Source organism: Branchiostoma belcheri, unplaced genomic scaffold (genome assembly GCF_001625305.1).
Source record: "Branchiostoma belcheri isolate BF01 breed outbred unplaced genomic scaffold, Haploidv18h27 scaffold384, whole genome shotgun sequence".
In the NCBI taxonomy this organism is placed as follows: Eukaryota; Metazoa; Chordata; class Leptocardii; order Amphioxiformes; family Branchiostomatidae; genus Branchiostoma; species Branchiostoma belcheri.
Window position 1 is genome coordinate 72,809 of NW_017804003.1, and position 19,093 is coordinate 91,901.

At 41.4% G+C, this 19,093-nt stretch overlaps 1 protein-coding gene across 4 annotated transcripts in view; it reads left to right on the forward strand.

Annotated features, from left to right (window-relative positions):
- LOC109476633 (von Willebrand factor D and EGF domain-containing protein-like) overlaps positions 1–14,686 on the forward strand; it is a 77,202-nt gene extending 62,516 nt beyond the window's left edge. For 3 of the 4 annotated variants that reach the window (XM_019777639.1, XM_019777640.1, XM_019777638.1), the window contains 15 exons: positions 1,441–1,637; positions 2,764–3,208; positions 3,581–3,955; positions 4,075–4,335; positions 5,046–5,160; positions 5,375–5,989; positions 6,154–6,273; positions 7,766–7,888; positions 8,158–8,271; positions 9,562–9,684; positions 10,071–10,112; positions 10,519–10,653; positions 11,642–11,772; positions 11,881–12,109; positions 13,818–14,686. In XM_019777639.1, the coding sequence (XP_019633198.1) occupies positions 1,441–1,637; positions 2,764–3,208; positions 3,581–3,955; positions 4,075–4,335; positions 5,046–5,160; positions 5,375–5,989; positions 6,154–6,273; positions 7,766–7,888; positions 8,158–8,271; positions 9,562–9,684; positions 10,071–10,112; positions 10,519–10,653; positions 11,642–11,772; positions 11,881–12,109; positions 13,818–14,095 (3,303 nt within the window). In that variant the 3' untranslated portion in view covers positions 14,096–14,686. The remainder of the gene's footprint in view (positions 1–1,440; positions 1,638–2,763; positions 3,209–3,580; positions 3,956–4,074; positions 4,336–5,045; positions 5,161–5,374; positions 5,990–6,153; positions 6,274–7,765; positions 7,889–8,157; positions 8,272–9,561; positions 9,685–10,070; positions 10,113–10,518; positions 10,654–11,641; positions 11,773–11,880; positions 12,110–13,817) is intronic. The other variant, XM_019777637.1, reaches the window with a different exon arrangement.
- Positions 14,687–19,093: the final 4,407 nt, after the last annotated feature.

Below are 19,093 nucleotides of genomic sequence, written 5' to 3' on the forward strand. Positions count from 1 at the left end.
ACTCCAATCCCTCCATCCATCCCTCTATCTATTGATATGTTCAACAGTTTGGTTAAACCTATCCTACTGTATTGCAGTGATCTTACTGCAGAGATCTAATCTTAAATAATTAATATCCCAATTAAAAGATCAGAACATCCATAGCCACAATCCTCAACCTGATACTGAGGTCGGAAGTTGCTTACTGCGAATGAGTCGCCCAAGAACCCTTGTCCTCCTGTAGTCGCCTTGTTTTTTTTTCAACCTTTATTTAACCTTAAAAAAGGAACGGGACATGTATGTAGCAGTAAAACTCTTCGGCCTGAGCCGTTTTTCAAGTGGTCAAGGGGAGATAGGTCAGGGGTCTTTTGCAAATTCTTCAGTTCAGTTACAACCAGTCGTAGAAATACAATATAAGTATATACAAAGTATTACAAAAACCAAACACTATCTCGGTTCATATATCTCATCAGTATCAAACATCCAAGTTTAGTTCACAAATTTGGTCATTCTAAGTGACTCGACGCAGTCTGTTATTTAAAAGCTGCAACTGACGTGGCCGTTCTCAGCTCAGCTGATACGTTATTCCACAGTACTGAGCCTGAGTAGGTAGGAAATCGATCTTCTGTACACTTCCCGATGAACCCTTGGCACATACAAAAGGTCAGATACACTTTGCCGCGTGGTTCTTATACTGCCCTATCACTACAGTATGTAAACATCTCTCTCATGTAGGCTGGCAAACAGTTGTTAAGGCTTCACTACTTCACTATTCGCACGTGCAATTGCTGTACGGACAGCGCACGAAGCACGTGCGTGCCACGCACGGTGCTTGCATCATCCGTGCTTACTCCTCACTTCCCAGTTGACCTGCTCAATGACCACGCAGAACACAGCTGATTTCTAAAGTATATAAAGACGACTTGACGGGCGACTGCCAACTCGTCTCCAAGATGCCCAGGAAGGCTCAGAAGAAGACTACCAGACAAGACCCAAAGAAACGGACCGCGGAAGACACCAGGGCGGCTAGTGATGATGAAGTTAACAGGAGGTGCACGCACTTACGACGTGCGAGTGAGTAAGGAAACCGTGCGTGCGCCGCACGTGTAGGTACGGCCTGTACGCGGCAACGTTGCAATCGCACAGAGATCGTGCGTTGTAAGCACGTACAACTCACTTACCACTTGCGCAACGTACGATGGCGGCCAGGCGTGTCGTGCAGACCACGTACGTACACCTTGCGCAACCGTGCGAGTGACGTACTCCCTCGGCCGGTCACCCTACGTTTTCAGAAAAAAAAACGTAGCAGACGTAGCCTCCCAAAAAACGTACGGACAAAAAGCACGCACGGCGGGTTGTGACCGTCGCTTTACAGGTTGAGCATTTATTTAATCTTAACCAATATTTCATTAATCATGTTTACCACACCGTATTTGCTTTTATGTTTCACAACATCCTCAGATCGGCATGCCTTCTGGGACATCTGTCAGAGTTAGCATCAACTACTGGGGCATGAATGTCCACCTTTTCGCGCTTGGCATGGACAAGGGAAAAACGGAGGGTCTATGTGGAGATTGGGATGGAAACAGAGGCAACGACTTTAAAATGCAAGATGGAGCAACTACCTCCGACGTCAACACTTTTGCTAGAGACTGGAGGTAATTAAGTATTTGTGAAAAGAAGGTTGTTTGACATAAAAATACGAAATCTTCTTTATCAGATCCAATCAAAACGTGATTCCATTGGGTGTGTGAACAGTATACCAGCTATTGAGCCTAAAATATCTATTTAGACAATATTGACACTGACATGTTCCATCGCATCCAATTCCGGCTAGAATTGCTAGTAAATTTAGGTTTTTACACATCTACAGGACAGGTAATACTGTTCAATACAACCTGTTCAGTAGTGATAGCATGTTTTTTCACCTCACAGTATGGGGTGAAAACTAACCCCGGGCGTATATAAATATATGCCATTTTAACATTTTTTCTTGGCGAAAACGAAATTTCTTCTATGAGTTTGTTTGTATACATGTCTTATACCCCTTTTCACACATTTTTACTATGTTTGGCTCATGTTTGATTGAGTTATCGTAGAAAGTTTATGGGTGGTCCAGTGGAGTAAAAACTGACCCCAGCATTTCAACCGGTGTTTTAACACATTTCTTGTCGATTTTTCTTCCGGGTAATATGTTTGCTTGAGTTTTCTGCTGCCATTTTAATTGCCTCTGTCAACATGTTGACTCAGAAAACTAAAAACAATTTCCATGCGGTAAGATTCGTCGCAAAAAAAACCTACGGTGGTTTAAGTAACAAGACTTTTGACCTGAAAATTAATTTGAAAGGTTCTTGTGTTGTTGTTTTTTTGCCCTATCGAATTGATATCATCCATAAAATTTACTTGCTGTGGCCTTACTACATAATCTTACAACCTCTTTCTAACACATAATCTAAACAAAAATAAGAATCAAGCATTTTGGAAGTAAGTGAGCTTCGTCATATGTGACTGACTCCCCTCCCCAAGCAATTCGCTGTTGCGGCGTTTGGTAATGAAATGATATCCATCAATTCAAAATCAATCATTCATATAAAAACAATGTTCTTGCGTTTACCCTTTCGCCACGAGCCAACAGCAAGCTAAACTAAGTATATATCAAAATCAACAATGAACTTAGTGGAATCGATATCTCTTTATGGTTGCGTTTGTTTCTAAAATTCTGATTATTTAGCACTGGGTCGGGAAAAGAGTTTGCTTTATTATGATTAATATTACTTTGTGCAGGGTGCCAGAGGGAGAGAGTCTGTTCGAGAGAACCCCTGACGTTGTTCCAGATGAAACAGACGTGTCATTCTGCACCTGCTCGAAAGGAAAGAATATCAAATGCGGTCCAACAAACAATGCCGAGAAGAACACCATAGACGGCATCAACACTGAAGTGCAGCTAGACAAACAAGGCGGAAACAATGCAAGGAGGAGAAAGAGAGCCATTGACGAATCACAGCTTTACAGTGACGACGTTGATGACAGCGGCGACTATGCCTACGACTTCGGTGAGAACCATGATCCACCTGAGCCCCAATGGCCAACACCGACACTGAGGATCACCGAAGCACAAGCCAGGGCACACTGCCGGGAAACCATTGCCAATTCAAGCGTAGCTGACGCCTGTAGTGGAATTGGGTTGGACATTTTCGCTCCAGTGGAGGGCTGCGTATCAGACATTCAGGTAAAGAACTATTCATGATCAAAACTTCCATCGCTTCATATTTACATTGTTGATGTTTCTTACTTAAGGTTATTTTTGTTCTGTTGTATTTTGCTACCTGAATACAACACAGTATATATTATCATTACTATACTATTATTATTTGTCAAAAATTGATATTGTCGGGGGAAGATCCCGGTAAACCATTATAACTTATCATCTTCCCCCCTGCATATATTCTTTTGTTGTGTTTATGTTCATTCCATTGCTTTTTCTTATTTTTCGAATATTAAGTCTCTCTCTTTTACTATATGCTAATAAACAAACCATTATATATACATCTGAACTTATCGCCATATAGTGTAAGAATGATTACTTTTTTACTACTCACAGTTTACAGAAGACTTGGACATTGCCAAAGATGCACTGGAAGTCATGAAAGTTGACTGCATTACGGTGGCCTATCAGAACGTCAGCATGTATGAAGAAGGCGAAAACAACACCTCGGTGCCTCCTATTGCAGTTCAGCAGAATCTGTGCCCGAGTGAGTGCAGTAACAATGGTGACTGTGTTAACGGATCGTGCGTCTGTCATGAGGGCTTCACCTCCGACGACTGCTCGCTAGTGGAAGGCGCCCCACCAACGGCCTGGTTCATTCCTAACGACGGCAAATGCGACATTCGTCTCCGACCCTGTCGAAAAATAAGTCTGATCGCCGACGGGCTTGTAGAATCAGAGAACCTCACCTGCCGTGTGAGACAAGTGAAGGTAAGCTGACTTTAGCAAGGAATAATAAATTTTATATGGACAAGGTTTGTATGGAAACCTGGTAAGTAGTACTGGTAGAAGTACTGGTAATTGTTAACTTGAACCAACCTTTGCTGCAGATGGTCCAAGGGATACAGGAAGAAGAACCCTACGATGCTGTGGACACATCCGCGACTCTGAAGAGCTTTCGAGAAGTCAAGTGTGAACTACCACTGTCTCCTGTCTGGCAAGGAACTCCCGACGAGACGGAAGGCGCGGTGACTCACGGGATGCTTGTCTCGGTGAGTAACGACGGTGTGGAGTTCAGCGAGGAGAAACTGGTCACCATCTATGACAGCGCCTGCCAGGACTGCACCACAGGGCCCGTCTGCTTCTGGAAGGTAGGAAAATGTTCAGTATTGTTATTGCTTCAAAGTACCCCCATTAGTGACAGTACATATAGATATACATTCTTCAATTAGCTACCAGTTCTGTATAATCATTGTGCCCGTTTGCGCGTTCAGTCTGTCTTTTATGAGTGTTTTGAATGTGGTGATGTTCTGATGTAATCTGGAATTGTACTGGAGTATTGTACGATTTCGAGCACATGTAAAGGAAGGACTTTGTAGCTGCTGATGTTCTTGATTTTGGTAGTTTAAAATTATTCCTTGTTGCAGATCTCGTGCTGTAACTGTGCTGGTTAGATACAAGCTGTAGTTTACTGTAAAATGCTGTCGGTTGCTTATAGAGCAATTAGTGGAAGGTACACATGTTGTTAGCATAGAGTCGTTCACTAACAGTCTGACATGATTACACGCTGTACATATAAGCTTGACCGATGTGCGGTAAGTTCTCAGTACAAGTTTTCCTGCCTTATTGCCCTGCCTCCCTGCCTAATACATTAACAGTATTATACCAAGTCTACATAGTCCCGCCGTTGCAGTTTACAACTGGTATGCCTGTGCTAACAGAAATTTTATTTAATTCACTGAACAGAAATGAACGTCATTGAAACACGGTTCGAAGTATATACATGTATACTGCAGTGACACGTGTAGTGGAAGATGATAACAAATACATCATAGAATAAAATGATGATTTATTTTCACAGGAAAATACATGTAAAATCCGCGGATTCTGCTTCGAGGAGGGGGACAGCAATCCAAATAATTGGTGTTTCGAGTGCATCCCAGGGAACGCTAATACGACCTTCAGCGAGCGTTTGGGTATGGCGCTTATGTATTTATTGCATCTAATGTCACCTGTTATAAAATATTACTAATACAACATAATATTCAACGTACTTATAGATGATTTAAGTCCCTTTTAACAACATTGCACAAACTCCGATTTATACATTAAGAATTTCTCAAACACCACTAACTCATATTAATATTATATTACTATCTCATGATATGACTAACCTTTAACCCCTTTCAGTAAACCTGCCACCCGTTGTAACGTCCCAAACGGACATTATGAAGATTCCGGATGAAGATTTGACCATGTTCATCAACGCAACGGATGCGGAGAACAGACCCGTTTCCTTCCGCTTCACATCCGACGACGCAAATGGTGTTGACCTTCAGCCTGATGGACAACTGACGTGGGACGACGGTACAGAATCCAGCGAGTTTTCTCTCGACGTCGAAGTGAGAGATGAGTGTGGAGCAACCTCCACAACAAGCCTCAGATTCAGCACCATAGAGTGTCCCTGTCAAAATGTCGGTGTGTGCATACCCGATCCCAGCATGCCACGCGGCCAAGGCCACTACATCTGCGAATGTCCCGGATTCACAGGGCCTCGCTGTGAGGAAGAGATCGACGAATGCCAGTCGAGTCCGTGCAACAATGGTACATGCGAGGACTTAGTGAACGGGTTTCGCTGCCTCTGCGATAATCTTCACATGGGGACACTTTGCGACGTTGACATCGATGACTACTGCGGTCTGGACCCCTGCTTCCCGGAGGTTACATGTACCAACAACATCGACGGTTTCCACGTGTGCGGTGACTGCCCGGATGGGTACACCGGCGATGGAGAAACTTGCAATGGTAAGTTAATGATAATATTTCTCTTATAGCTTAGTCATCGTATTTGTAATTTGGAACATAATTATGCCTGCGATTGACAATGTAGCGTAAAACCATCTTGATACTAGAATAACCGGAGTTGGTTGATAATATTCTATCATTTGCTTGTTGTGATACTGATGCAGATGTCGACGAATGTGCTTCTGAAAGTACCCATGACTGTGCGTTTGTCTGCTACAACATTCCTGGCCGCTACTACTGTGGATGTACGGAGGGCTACTTGCTGCTAGCAGGAGAATGTTTTGGTGAGTACAGACTAACAATATGTTTTCAATAGTGCCATATATACAACTCACAACCAAGGAGAATATTACAATGGACAGCCACAGACCAAAAGAAAACTACTCTCCTCTTAACACCACAAACCCTACATATTATAGAAAAGGTGGTATCATCCGTTTCCCACTGTCTCGGAAAAAAAGTCGAACACAGAAAGTTAGAATTTAGTGTTAGTAGTTAGAGTAGTCCCATCCTACATGTATATTGTTATCCGTTGTCCATCCTTTATGTTACATGTTCTTGCAATGGACCGTTCCAGATCGAACGCATCGAATCCTATTTCGAATCCCTGTTCCATTTCGAACACCTCCGTCAAACTCAGCGCGGGAAATCTAAAAGCAGCAAACTGAGTTGATGTCTGCTTGATAAAAACTGCTTGTTTTACATGTGAAACTGAATTTTGTGACATTGCATGCACTTTCAAGTTGATTAAGGACGTTCTGTTATTCTTCCATTTGTTCATAAGCTATCATTATGGTTTATGTCCGTGTTTGCGTGCTTATTTTTCTACTTGTACCACAAATCCCTTTATAAGTTGCGCCCTCCCTCGTGAGTCCCCGTGAGTTTTTATTTCCCATTTCGTATTTTTCCCGAGCTTGTATGCAGCTGTGATGCATGCAGCAAATGCCGTGGAAAACCTGTTACAGATAAACGTACTCAGTTTCACACATGTATCGGCTGTTAGTCAGCAACCGGGCACTCTTGTCCACCTACCGTGTGATGTTATGCTGCCAATCCCGCGTCTGTATTGAGCGAAAACCTTTTGCTCTCACTGAAACTACCTCTGTCCCCTCTTAAAATAATTCTACTCTGCGGATGTACCGTTCAACAAATATAGCTTAATCAATTTTGTCGTCTCCTGGGAGATTTTTTCGCTGCCGAAAAATCGACCGTAAAGGGGGGCTGCAAATCCGACATTCTGGCGGCGGCAGTCGGTACGGCCCTTCCCGCGCTGATTTTGACGGAGGTGTTCGAGTTGCTAGGGCGTTGCTAAGGGGGCGTGGCTTATGGAACGGTCCATTAGCTTGCGGGAAAGAACATGCTACTTTCAGTAAAATACATGTACAGTTTCATTATTATCATTCGGTGTTAATAGTGCTATGACTGTATGAGCATAATTTTGGATTGGAGCGTCAGAATGTACCACTTTAGTTTCATCAGACCCGTGGCAGTTTGTGCGCAAAACTACGTTACGTACGTATACGCTGAGACTGGACGTAACACTGCACAAAATCCATTCTTTACGCACAATTTTAAGCAGTTGTACCTTAACGCCTGTACATGTTTTAAGGTGTTCTTAAAGATAGAATAATGTGCAGTATAATCTCGTAATCTGTGCATATATAAAACGTTATGGAGATAGATAATACAAACAACAAGAATCATTATGCACTGAATAACCATTTTCAAAACGAAATGATTGGACTTTCATGAAAACAAGCTTCATTTTACCTCCAGATGACGACGAATGCGAGTCAGGGCGAGCAGAATGCTCTCACACCTGCATCAACACAGAGGGAAGCTATGAATGCAGCTGCCCAGGTGGTTATAGTCTTGGGCCTGACGAAAGAACGTGCATAGGTTTGTTTGACTTATCGAATTTGTTGTCTTGTTTGTGATTCTATACAATATATTCATATTCTGTGTGGGTCACAATATACCAGCAAGAGCAGTATCCCACGAGTGTTACATTGTCACAATGCCAACCAATTAAAAATATACCTAATTCCTTATCGACATATCCTGTGTTTTAAAGATGGCGACTACCTTTAGAAGATAACTTCATAAGAGCAGTACTGATTAAGTGTGAAACGCCACAATTGTATAAATATGTATGATTCAATATGTAGAAATCGACGAGTGTGACAGCAACCCTTGTGGAAATGGAGGGACCTGCCACGACCAGGTTAACGGATTCACCTGTACCTGCCCTGCCGGGTGGCTTGGAGCGACGTGCGTGGAAGGTATGTAGGAAAATAGTCTGTTCTTTCTGTCCCGTAACTCTTAAAAGGTGAATTCTGCTACATCTTGCTCTTGTATATTTACCTTCGACAAGAAGATTAATATGTTTTCGGTTGTGTCATTGTGAAGTGGCTGTGTTCTGAGTCTGTGTGAGAGCTTAACTTGAGAAGCTGTGAATAGATTTAGATATTTGGTGGGTGAGTAGGGTAGGGGTTGCAGAAACGAAGGTCAAGATCGAAAATGGTTTCAACATTTAAAACATAATTTTGCGTATATATTTCATATATAACAATGATTCAGATTCAGATTCTATTACCAATGACATAGCAGGTACAATATAAAATCAACACCTGAATTGCGTCATTGCTTACAGATCCGCCTTTAAAATCCAAGCATAAAATTCATAATACAAGATACAATTCTAAAAGTCATATCAGGAATAAGATATAAAGGGATATCAGGTAACCTATTTACAATACAAATGTTTCTGGAGAGAGCAGCAGACACGTACATGTATTAGCGTGTGTTACAGGTCAGCTCAAACAAACTCAATGCTAGGATTACATATACGAGAAGTTTTAGCAATGTGATGTCCACAATGGCTAATGGAGTAAATTAGCCCCTAAATACAACTACAGAGAACTAGTTGTCAATAGCATAGAGCAGTCTTAAGGATCTTGGAATGATCTATGCTGATCAATGTTCGGTGCCGACGTCCCCTACGAATACTGTAGTGACTGTCTGACGGGCTGGTTATAAATGCCCAGAGGGGAAAAGTGTTATCCTGAAGGATGTTGTCAAGTGTTCTCAGATCTTCTCAGGGTAGCTCTGTCCCGTCTACTTGCTAGCGTAGGGAGCGAGTCAGCAGATAGCCTAATTATCCTGAGACAGCGTTTCTGTACTAACTCTAGGGAGTCCGAGAGGTGTTTGGGCAGTCCACCCCACACGGGGCTGGCTTACTCGAGTACAGGTCGAATGAACGTCAAATAAATCTGAGTTAACACCTCAGCAGAGTCCCGCCTTCTTAGTCACGCTAAGGTAGTACATCCGTGGTCTGACTCTGTTCAGCATCTGCAGAATGTGAATGTCCCACGTGAGGTCAGAAGAGATGTGGACACCTAGTAGCTTAAAGGAGGTGACCCTTTGAATCTCATTGTCTGCTAGCGTAGGGTGGGGTGGAATGTACGAATACGAATTAAATACAACCAGAGTAAATACCTTAATGTACCACATGCTCTTAGGAATGTTCTTCGTGCTTTTGGTCATATACACACATTGAATTTTGTTGACAGATATTGACGAATGCGTCGTCATAAACCACGGCTGCCAACAGCTGTGTTTGAACACTGACGGCAGTTACACGTGCTGGTGTCCGGCCGGGTACCAGCTGAGTGAGGACAAGAGGAACTGTGAAGGTAACTAATATTTCAATCGTGTGTTTATATATACTAGTTATTCAAACGTGAAGTCAGAAAGAAATGTAACGAAGAAGGAATGCACTTCAGCCGATAACAGATTTTCAAATCTGTAAGCTCAATAAATAGAATAAATAAATAAATAAAACATCATCTTATTTGCCATTATCATTCATACCAACGAGAACTTCGACAAATATGAATTATTTTGTGCATGGGAGTTCCCGGCAACAGATTTTTGTGTCTCATTGTTTACTGACATGTTTGAACGTTAGACCATCTATACAATCTTTATGGACGCACCTTATTGTATCAGAGACAAAAATGAAGTGAATTCAAGTTTCATTGGTATTGATTCAAGTCTAAATGTATTTTATTTCATTTTGAAGAGCAACATGACGTCACTACTATTTCGACGACCGTAAGTGGTAAGTTGTTTCTTGACTTACATTCTCTTCTCTAAAGCTAAGGTATAGAAATAAGCCATGCATTCTATATACCAAACACTTGTAGATTTTGATTTATCATGTTTTCACATGTTTTCAAGAAAGGATATGTTCTGAAATTTATTTTCTTCCAGATGACTATACGTTTAGATTTATTCTCCATGAAACAAACAAACCATTGCTGCAACAGTCACAAACTGTTTTGTTGCCTCATATGGGAACTGCATGTCGTTCCACACAGGGTAAAGGTGTTTGCTGTTCTAGCCATGTGTACAAATTGTGTACAAATGTGTACATATAATATTATCGCGTCAAACACATCTTCACTTTGGATTCTTCCCATGTTTTGTCTAACCTCTATGTAACACATAATCCTTTTTTCCATTAGACCACTACACTGAATGCGATGACGGCACCTGTCCTGACGTGAATGCCAAATGTGTCGAAGATGACGGCGGCTACACCTGCGAGTGCAAGTCGGGGTACTACAGTACAGCGTCTGCCGGACACAACATGTGCAGACGTACGCCATATTTTTCGGTCAAATCCAGTGTCATTTTATTAATTGTTTTTTATTGTCCAAACAGTACTCGTGCAGTCGCAGCCTTCATACGGCTGAATTGATGCAGGGTATCACATAATAATCAATACATATCACAACAATCAAATAATACAAGACACATATTTGCTCCACAGATTTTTTGTGGAACTGTTGCAAGAGTGGTTGCCACTCGGCGCCACAAGGTGACCTCAATACGACTTTCCCCAACCGAAGTTAGGTACCCATTCACACCTGGATGGAGTTAGGAAAGTCGTGTAAAGTGCCTTTACCAAAGGCACAACGTCGGGGCGCATGTCCAGTCATGCCTCGGGTACGACTCGGAATCGAACCCGGTTCTCCCCGCTTCATAGTCGAACGCTCTACCTCTACGCCATCCGATGTCATACTTTTCGGCTGATAACAATTTCCTATCTTTCTACCGATTCAAAACTAAAGAATAGGATAATGGAACGCAGTGCAACTGGGCTACTATTAATTCTTAAATTCGAAATCAATGTGATCATAAACAGCCTTGCTTGCCGTTAGGCTGGCGTTCGGAGATTTGATCTAGGCCCCTCCAATACCTGCACCCGGCTTCTCTCAAGCTTGCTTACAAGCTAGCAGAAACAACTATCCAAACTTCTGAACGAGCCTGGTAGTAAGTATAATGTAGTTAACGTTTATATATACCGCATGAAATCGGTTTCAGTTGGTTTCATTTCTGGACCAAGTATAAGATGTTGCAAGGGCAAGATGCCGCAAAAATATAATGTGTATGTACCAATCATTTAAATAAACTCGTCTACATTGTGAGTCTAATAGTACAGCTGTAGCCAAAGTAGCCAAGCTCAGTAAGCAGTAGGAAAACTCTCTTTTGATGTACATGACATGACATTACATGATATTTTTTTTTACGAATTTCAACATACGACACCAGATCTGATCCATTTTTCTCATTTCATCATTACAGAATTAAATACCTACGAAGCTGAGCTGACAGTGACCCACATCAATGGAGAGGAAATCGTCTTCACTTCTTCTGGTCTGGGGGATACTGACTCGGAAGAGTTCGACAGGACTGCCACTGTCGTCGAAGCGGTGGTAAGAAAAATTTCAAACGCGGAATCCTAGAAATACTTTAAAAATACTTAAAAGTATTCCTATTCAAACCATTTTATTGATATGACAATCTTTTTTTTTCTGTTACAGATGGGTGAGGCTCTCTCGTTGGCTCCACTGCGAAGGTTGTACAAGGGGTGTGAAGTAAATGGCTTCAAACACGGAAGTGTCATCGTCATCTTCGATATCTATCTGACGGAAGAATCAATTCCCGAGGACAGAATAACCACGGCTTTTACTCAAGCACTCCAGGGCAACATGCTCGGCACGAACCAGACAATGACTGTCATTCCGTCATCCTTCCAAGTCCAAGAAAAAGGTATCGTTATTATACGCTGTGTTTTATTCGAACATTTCAAACGATGCAATGCAGAACTTGAGTGTGAAACCTGCAAATTCCATGTAACATGCTTGTTATGATCACATCAGTAATTAAGATTAGAGCAGAGATTACAATATGAAATGTAGAGGCTAAAACACATAGAACAAGAGTTCTATGATCTCATACGGTCGCCAGATTATTTACCACTAATTTTGCTCTCTGACTATCCAAATAGAATTCTCAATCGCATGGATTCTATCAATTGATCATATTGTCCACTACATGACTAAAAGACAGTCTTATCTTGAAAAAGAATGCCGTTTTAGCATTTCCTCATAAATTATGCAAATGATGTCATTATTTGAATAAGTTTAATGATGTTCACCTTCACTTTACTTTCAAATGCCGCAAGAATGAAATTCCAGGAAATTTCCATTAAGGAATTATAGCATTTTCTCACTAGGGTTTCACGATCCCATACAGATACCTTCGCCAAATAATGTTAATCTTTATGACGGACAAATTATCGATTATTCCCCCTGATTATGCAAATAGGATTCTCATTTCAATGAATTATATCAGTTGATCATATTCTCCACCAAAAGACAGTTTTGTCTTCACAAAGAATGCCATTCCAGCATTTCCTCATAAATTATGCAAATGAGGTTCTTATTTGAATAAGTTGTGCTTAATGATGCTCAGTTTAACCTAATTTTCAAACCCTAAGTTTAAAATTCTAGGCAGTACTATATAAATCACAACATTTTCTCATTAATTTTGCACATGAAGTCCTAATTTACATAGGCAGTATCTGCCTGTTTTTCTCGTTCGTAATCATATAACTTAATCATTTCCAGGTCTCATTGACACCTACCCACCTACGAAGTATCAAGTCAATACATTTAAACATCTCGAGTTATTGTGTGTACAGACACACACACATACACACACACACGTACACACACACACAGACACACACATACACACACACACACAGAGAGACACACACATACACACACAAACACACATACAGACACACACACAAACACAGACACACACACAGACACACCGACACACAAACACACACACAGACACACACACACACACAGACAGACACACACACACACAGACACACACACACACACACACACGCGCGCACACACACACACAGACACGAACGCCTCTGAAAACATAACCTTCTTAGCAAAGGTAATTAATGATGCAAATTAAGTCTTCATCTACATAATATCTGCCTTTGTTTCGTTGCTTGAATTGTCATATCATGTAATGCAGCTTATTTATAGAATTTCCTGATAAATTATGCAAATTTCATCCAAGTATCACTTACGCTACCTACATACCAAAAATCACGACGTCAACCATCCAAAATTCGTGACCTGAGCACGTCTACATATCATGAGATATCAACACCGGGAGATAAACTGCAGTACCCGCTATAGCATTTCGAGGTCTTCTCAAGACCTACCTACCTACCAAATATCAAGACAATCTGTCTAACCCTTTTCGAGTTATCATGTTTACAGACACACAGACATACGAAACATAACCTTCTTGGTGAAGGTAAAAATAATGATACTATTATGGTTCACGTTTAAACTGTAATTTGAATATCCTAGGGTCAAGATCGATTGTAACTACACGACGGTTAACAACGTATCGATTATACACTCACTTTATTTTCCAGTTGAATCTGCAGAGGAGCCGTGGTACAGCCAGCCGCTCTACGTTGCCCTTCTCTGTGTTGGAGCCGTCGCGGCAGTAGTAGCCTGTGCGATCAGCGTGTATTGCTGCAAATGCAGGAAGATGGTGTGCAACAAACCTGTCTCCGTCTACAACACACCAGAGCGCACGCCCGACCTTCGTACAAACTCGCCAGGTCCAATCGAAATGAATTTTGTCGTTACTAACAACAGTGACAGGCCAATGGACAGGTCATTTGGCTCCCTTTTTAAGATGGAGTAAGACTGTAGGGAAGTGATCTTTGTAACAAAACAAATCTTTGTAAAAGCTTAAGTTCCAAAACATGTATATCGTGTATCAGTACAGGAACTATTTAATGTGACAAAACCTTTGTGTTGTAATCATGAGTTTATCCACTATAACTTTATGACTAATGGCAGGTGGCCTATCATCGAGCGGTTTTTCGCGCGCTAGAACTTACAGCGCTCCATCGTTAGTTGTCAGAGAGTGATCAGGTTTAGATGCATGAATTTAGACAACAGCTTTGTGAAGAACAGACTTGGATAAGAAATACATTCATATTTTCCATGTGCTATACACAATCCGCGTGACAAGCAACAAACGCCGTGAGACGTTTTTGTGAATTTACCTTTGTGAATGTGGTGCGACACTAGACAGTCTGTCCCAAATTCGCACACTTTTGTAGGCTTGCTGTTTTCAGAAGATGGTGATAAATTTAAGTAAACAGAAATAAGAACTGAATTCTGTGATATTTCATTTTTCTTAAAATTGCGATGGTATTTACTTCTCGTCTCATGCGAGGAGGGCTGTATTAACCCTACATACATGTAGACCGGGCTTTTTTTGGGCTTGGTGGGACAGGGGGGGGGAGGTCTCATTTGACCCCCCCCCTCAGAACTCGCGAACGGTATGTCGCATGACCACCAAATTTTCAGAGGATGGTATACTAGTAAAAATTTATCATATCTACAATGTCGTTATGACGTATTATGACGTCATTAATGTGATTTTATTGGCCTAAACCGTCTAGACAGGTTATTTCCTAAATAACTAAATGCTTACTTGCTTAAGGCTGTCCGCCGTATTTATGTTGTATATGGGCGAGTTATGCCTGAAATAAAGTTCACAGCAATTTAAGTTATCCGCCATTTTGGATCATCAATCTTGATTTTTCAAAAATATTTTTTTTCATAATAAAGCCTAAAATACATTGTAAACATACTAAAGACCTTCATTTAAACCTTTTTGGAAAAAGAAATGAAAGTATTGATGAAATTTTTATGAAAATAACCTGTATATACCTGTTCTAATGATATGGTCCGCCATCTTGGATTTTGGTCAATGACGTCATCAAATTTGCATAAATTATGTATATTTAATTTTAAAAATTTACATAAAACTATATGGGATTTTATTTATATTAGAAACCATGAGTAACTTGACATAAAACCCAGAAAATTCTATTGTTGAAACAAAAATTACTAAATTTAGCAAAATATGCTGGACAGAAACCCGTTGCCATGGCAACACCCAAAAATTATTATCTTATTCTTATGATAAAGAATTGTTGCAAACAAACACGTCTGGCCGTTCTACCGCTAGTCATTCAGACGCTAGGTGACATCAAAGTTGGCGCGGGCACTTTTTGCCCCCCCCCCCCCCGTCTAGGTAGGGATAAACACAATCCTGTCATGTTTCGACTGAAAACCCTGGTAAGAAATGAACACGGTCCCATGGGAATCAACGGAAATGCAGACGACCGTGATGTTCACGTTGTTTTCCTTGGGTCCATTTTATACTAAAACAAACACTCAAAGATCCTCATTTTTGCTGTTTTGTAAAGCTCCATGTTCTTTTGTATATGGTGGTTGGTATATTTATTAACTGTTTTAACTAGCAAAGTCAATTAAAGCAACAAACATGGCGTAGTTATGCATACACGTTGTAAGATCTATAAAAATTGTGTGCTAAGTTATGGCACCTGCCGTTAGTCATTGTTTTTATATTGCTGTTTGTGCAAGGCGCAGACTCGGTTAGTTGTTTATGAAATAAGTAATATCATTGACATCAGATTGCTACCGAGACCTGGAAGTTTAGATATAGCGCATTCCATTGTACTTTTCATACGTTTTGTGTGTGTGTGTGTGTGTTATGTTTCTGTAATTAAGAGGTATACAAGTATACATTCGTACAACCAACTTCAATTATTTTTCTCATTACCGTGCGTTGCTGTGGTCATTATTTATTGCAAACACCAACTTCAATGGAAATGCCACTTGAAAATTTTTGTATGGTTTCAAAGTGCATTTAGACAAAAATAGTCTGGTGAATGAAGAAAAGAGATTGGATTACAATTGAGACTGGATCTTTTTTTCACTTTGTTTTTAAGAAATTGAATAAACGCTTAAAAGCGCTTGTCTTTAATTCCATTGACTATATACATATTGGACTTGAAACGTGTCCTCAAGTTTTTTTTTCTGATCGTGTGTAGGATTACCTTTCTTATCTAAGTAATCAGGGATGAAAATATATTTTCCGCCAAGTTATACTGCTACACACACGGGCGCGCACACACACACACACACACACACACACACACACACACACAAACTTACATGTATAATAGCTTATGGTTTATACACATCATTTGCTTTTTTTTTTACAATTTATTCTGCAACCACGGTGGTCAAAACTGGGCCCCGATCTCCCCACCTGCAGTAGAACCCGAACCATGTTCGATATGACATAATTCGAATAGAACGGTGTTCGAAATGGGGTCACTCGCGGCCATTTTCAGTAAACGTGTGTCTTCCGATCCCTTTTTTCATGTGTACCTCCTAACAGAAAAATATCCACCTTTTAACAAATATAAACCATTTCCAGGACAACTACATGTCTGTCTTAATTTTGCAGTGGGCTGGAACATGAAACGAAGCTACTGTCGTTATCGTGGGTGACCTTGAAGATCGTAATGCCTGTACTCGCCAGCCTAAATAAACACTGCTCATATTCATGCCGTATGACATGCGTGCAAAACTCGTTTAAGATTGGAAGCATGGAGAGTCCAACATATCTCATTGACGGCTCAAAATGACCGTAACGGGTTTGTCCAAAATCGTGTCTTAGGGATTTTCGAAAAAGGAACTTGATTTTGAATTATGAGCAATTTAGTGCGAAAAATGTCAAAAAATGCCGTTTTTTTCACATTTATGTCGACAAAAACGATATTTAAAATCAGAAATTAAAAAAATTCCTAAGACACGATTTTTGATCTTATTCCTAGTCGTCGAAAAATATAAAAATTGGGGATTTGGGGTAATATACGTAGCCAATCTTAAATGGTGTTTGCCTAAAAACATGACTCGGACTGTCTCGGACTGGCGCTGCAAATCCCGAAAAAAATCGTCTTTCGGAGCGAGATTTTTAAAAATTAGTAATTTAACGTCAACAACTAACATTTAACCCATGTAAACACAAAAATTCATTTCATTTTGACGGAATTTACCCTTCAATACTATTTGTTTATTTTCAAGTCATTTACGGGTAGTCCAAAACAGGCCAAACTTGTGTCTTGTAACCCGATACGTTTGCGAACCCCCCTAGCAATGGGAAAGAATACCGTAGTGACAGACCGCCGTGAACACACATGTGCATAGTACTATGGGCCACTGCATATGGCTGAAGCTGTGGCCCAGGGCCTTCATCGTGGGTTACTGAATATGGCTGAAGATGTGGCCCTGGGTCTGCATAATGATAAAGGTTGTTGCGTATGGAAAAAATCTTCCAATTTTCCCCCATTCCCAGACACATCAGCGTAGGATACAACATCATGCTTGGATGTCATCATTGTCGTCTGCTATCTGGATGTTAGCAACGGAGGTCGTTGCGTATGGCGCATTATTAGCTTGTCGTTTCCCCCTTCCCTGACACATCAATGTATGACATAGCGTACGGCTCAATATCATCGTTGTCCTGACCAGAAGTTTGCTGTCTGCCTGTGACCGTCTGTTTCAGCAGTGGTGTTGTGATGAGCCAGACCCGTACCCTGACAGCGCTCGTACAAGTAGACGACAAACGCCGATGCCAACACAAATAGGAGGGGCACAACAACAACAACAACAGCAGTGATGACGGCTTTGACGTGTCATCATCCTCAGTAATGATTGGGCCGAGAAGAGTGCTAAAGTCAGTCCCTGTGGTAGACTCTAATCCTGGCCTGGTGTATGTGTGCAGCATCTCTGTGGGGATGATGTGGTCGTGTAGTCCCCCCGTCCCCCTGTGGTGACCTGTCCGTGTTGGTCTGAATGATGACTTTCCTCACAGTGGATAGCAACATTCCGGTTGGCAGGTGATGAACACGTAATTACATCGGAATAAGAAATGTAGCGAAGTTCTGGTAGATTATATATTAACAAGGTGTGAGATTCTCGTCACATTCTAACCTGTTGTAGAACATAAGACGGGTTGTTTAAAGGTTTGCATGCTTCAGTGCTGTAAGCGGCAGGAGTGTATTGACAGGCATGGATCAACATCAACCACCCAAGGAAAGATACTTGTAGGCCACGGAATGCATGCTGGGATATGATGGAAATGGCGTTCCTCTGTAGGTGCAGGTTTCGTACCTTCTCAAACCCAAGGAAGGTATCAGGTTCTCTTGTTTGTCCAAGAGATCCTGACTTCTACATGCACCTGACTTCTGCTTGACTTCTACATGCATCCTCTCCTCATCTGCTATGCACCCGCATGTGACTCAGGAGGCCGATTCTGGATCTGCAGGGCCATCCACAGTGCTGACAGTTGAACTGGAACGGAGCTCCCTGGTCACTGCTGCTGCTGCCGCTGCTACTTTGTGTCTATCTCTAGCCTCTTCAATGTTTCGGCGTCTTCCTTCAAAGTTCTCCAGTGCAAGCTTGGTACTGCGGTCTTGTGCTTGTTTCTCAAGTTCTTTCGGGGGTATATCGTCATATTTAATGTTCGCCTTGACATTGTCCTTGAAACGCTTCTGTTGTCTTCCCCTCTTTCTTTTCCCCTGGCAAAGCTCGCCGTACAATATCTGCTTTGGGATCCTGGAGTCATCCATACGAATGACATGTCCTGTCCACCTGTTGAGCCTTTAAGTATGAGAGCTTCAATACTTGTGGTTTCTGCTCTATCGAGCTTCTTGAGTTGAGGAAAGTGGAAGAGCCGTTGCACTGTGACAGTCCCGCTCTTTAGGCCTCGGTTGCCCACCCCCCCACCCAAAACGACACATTGTTTTAA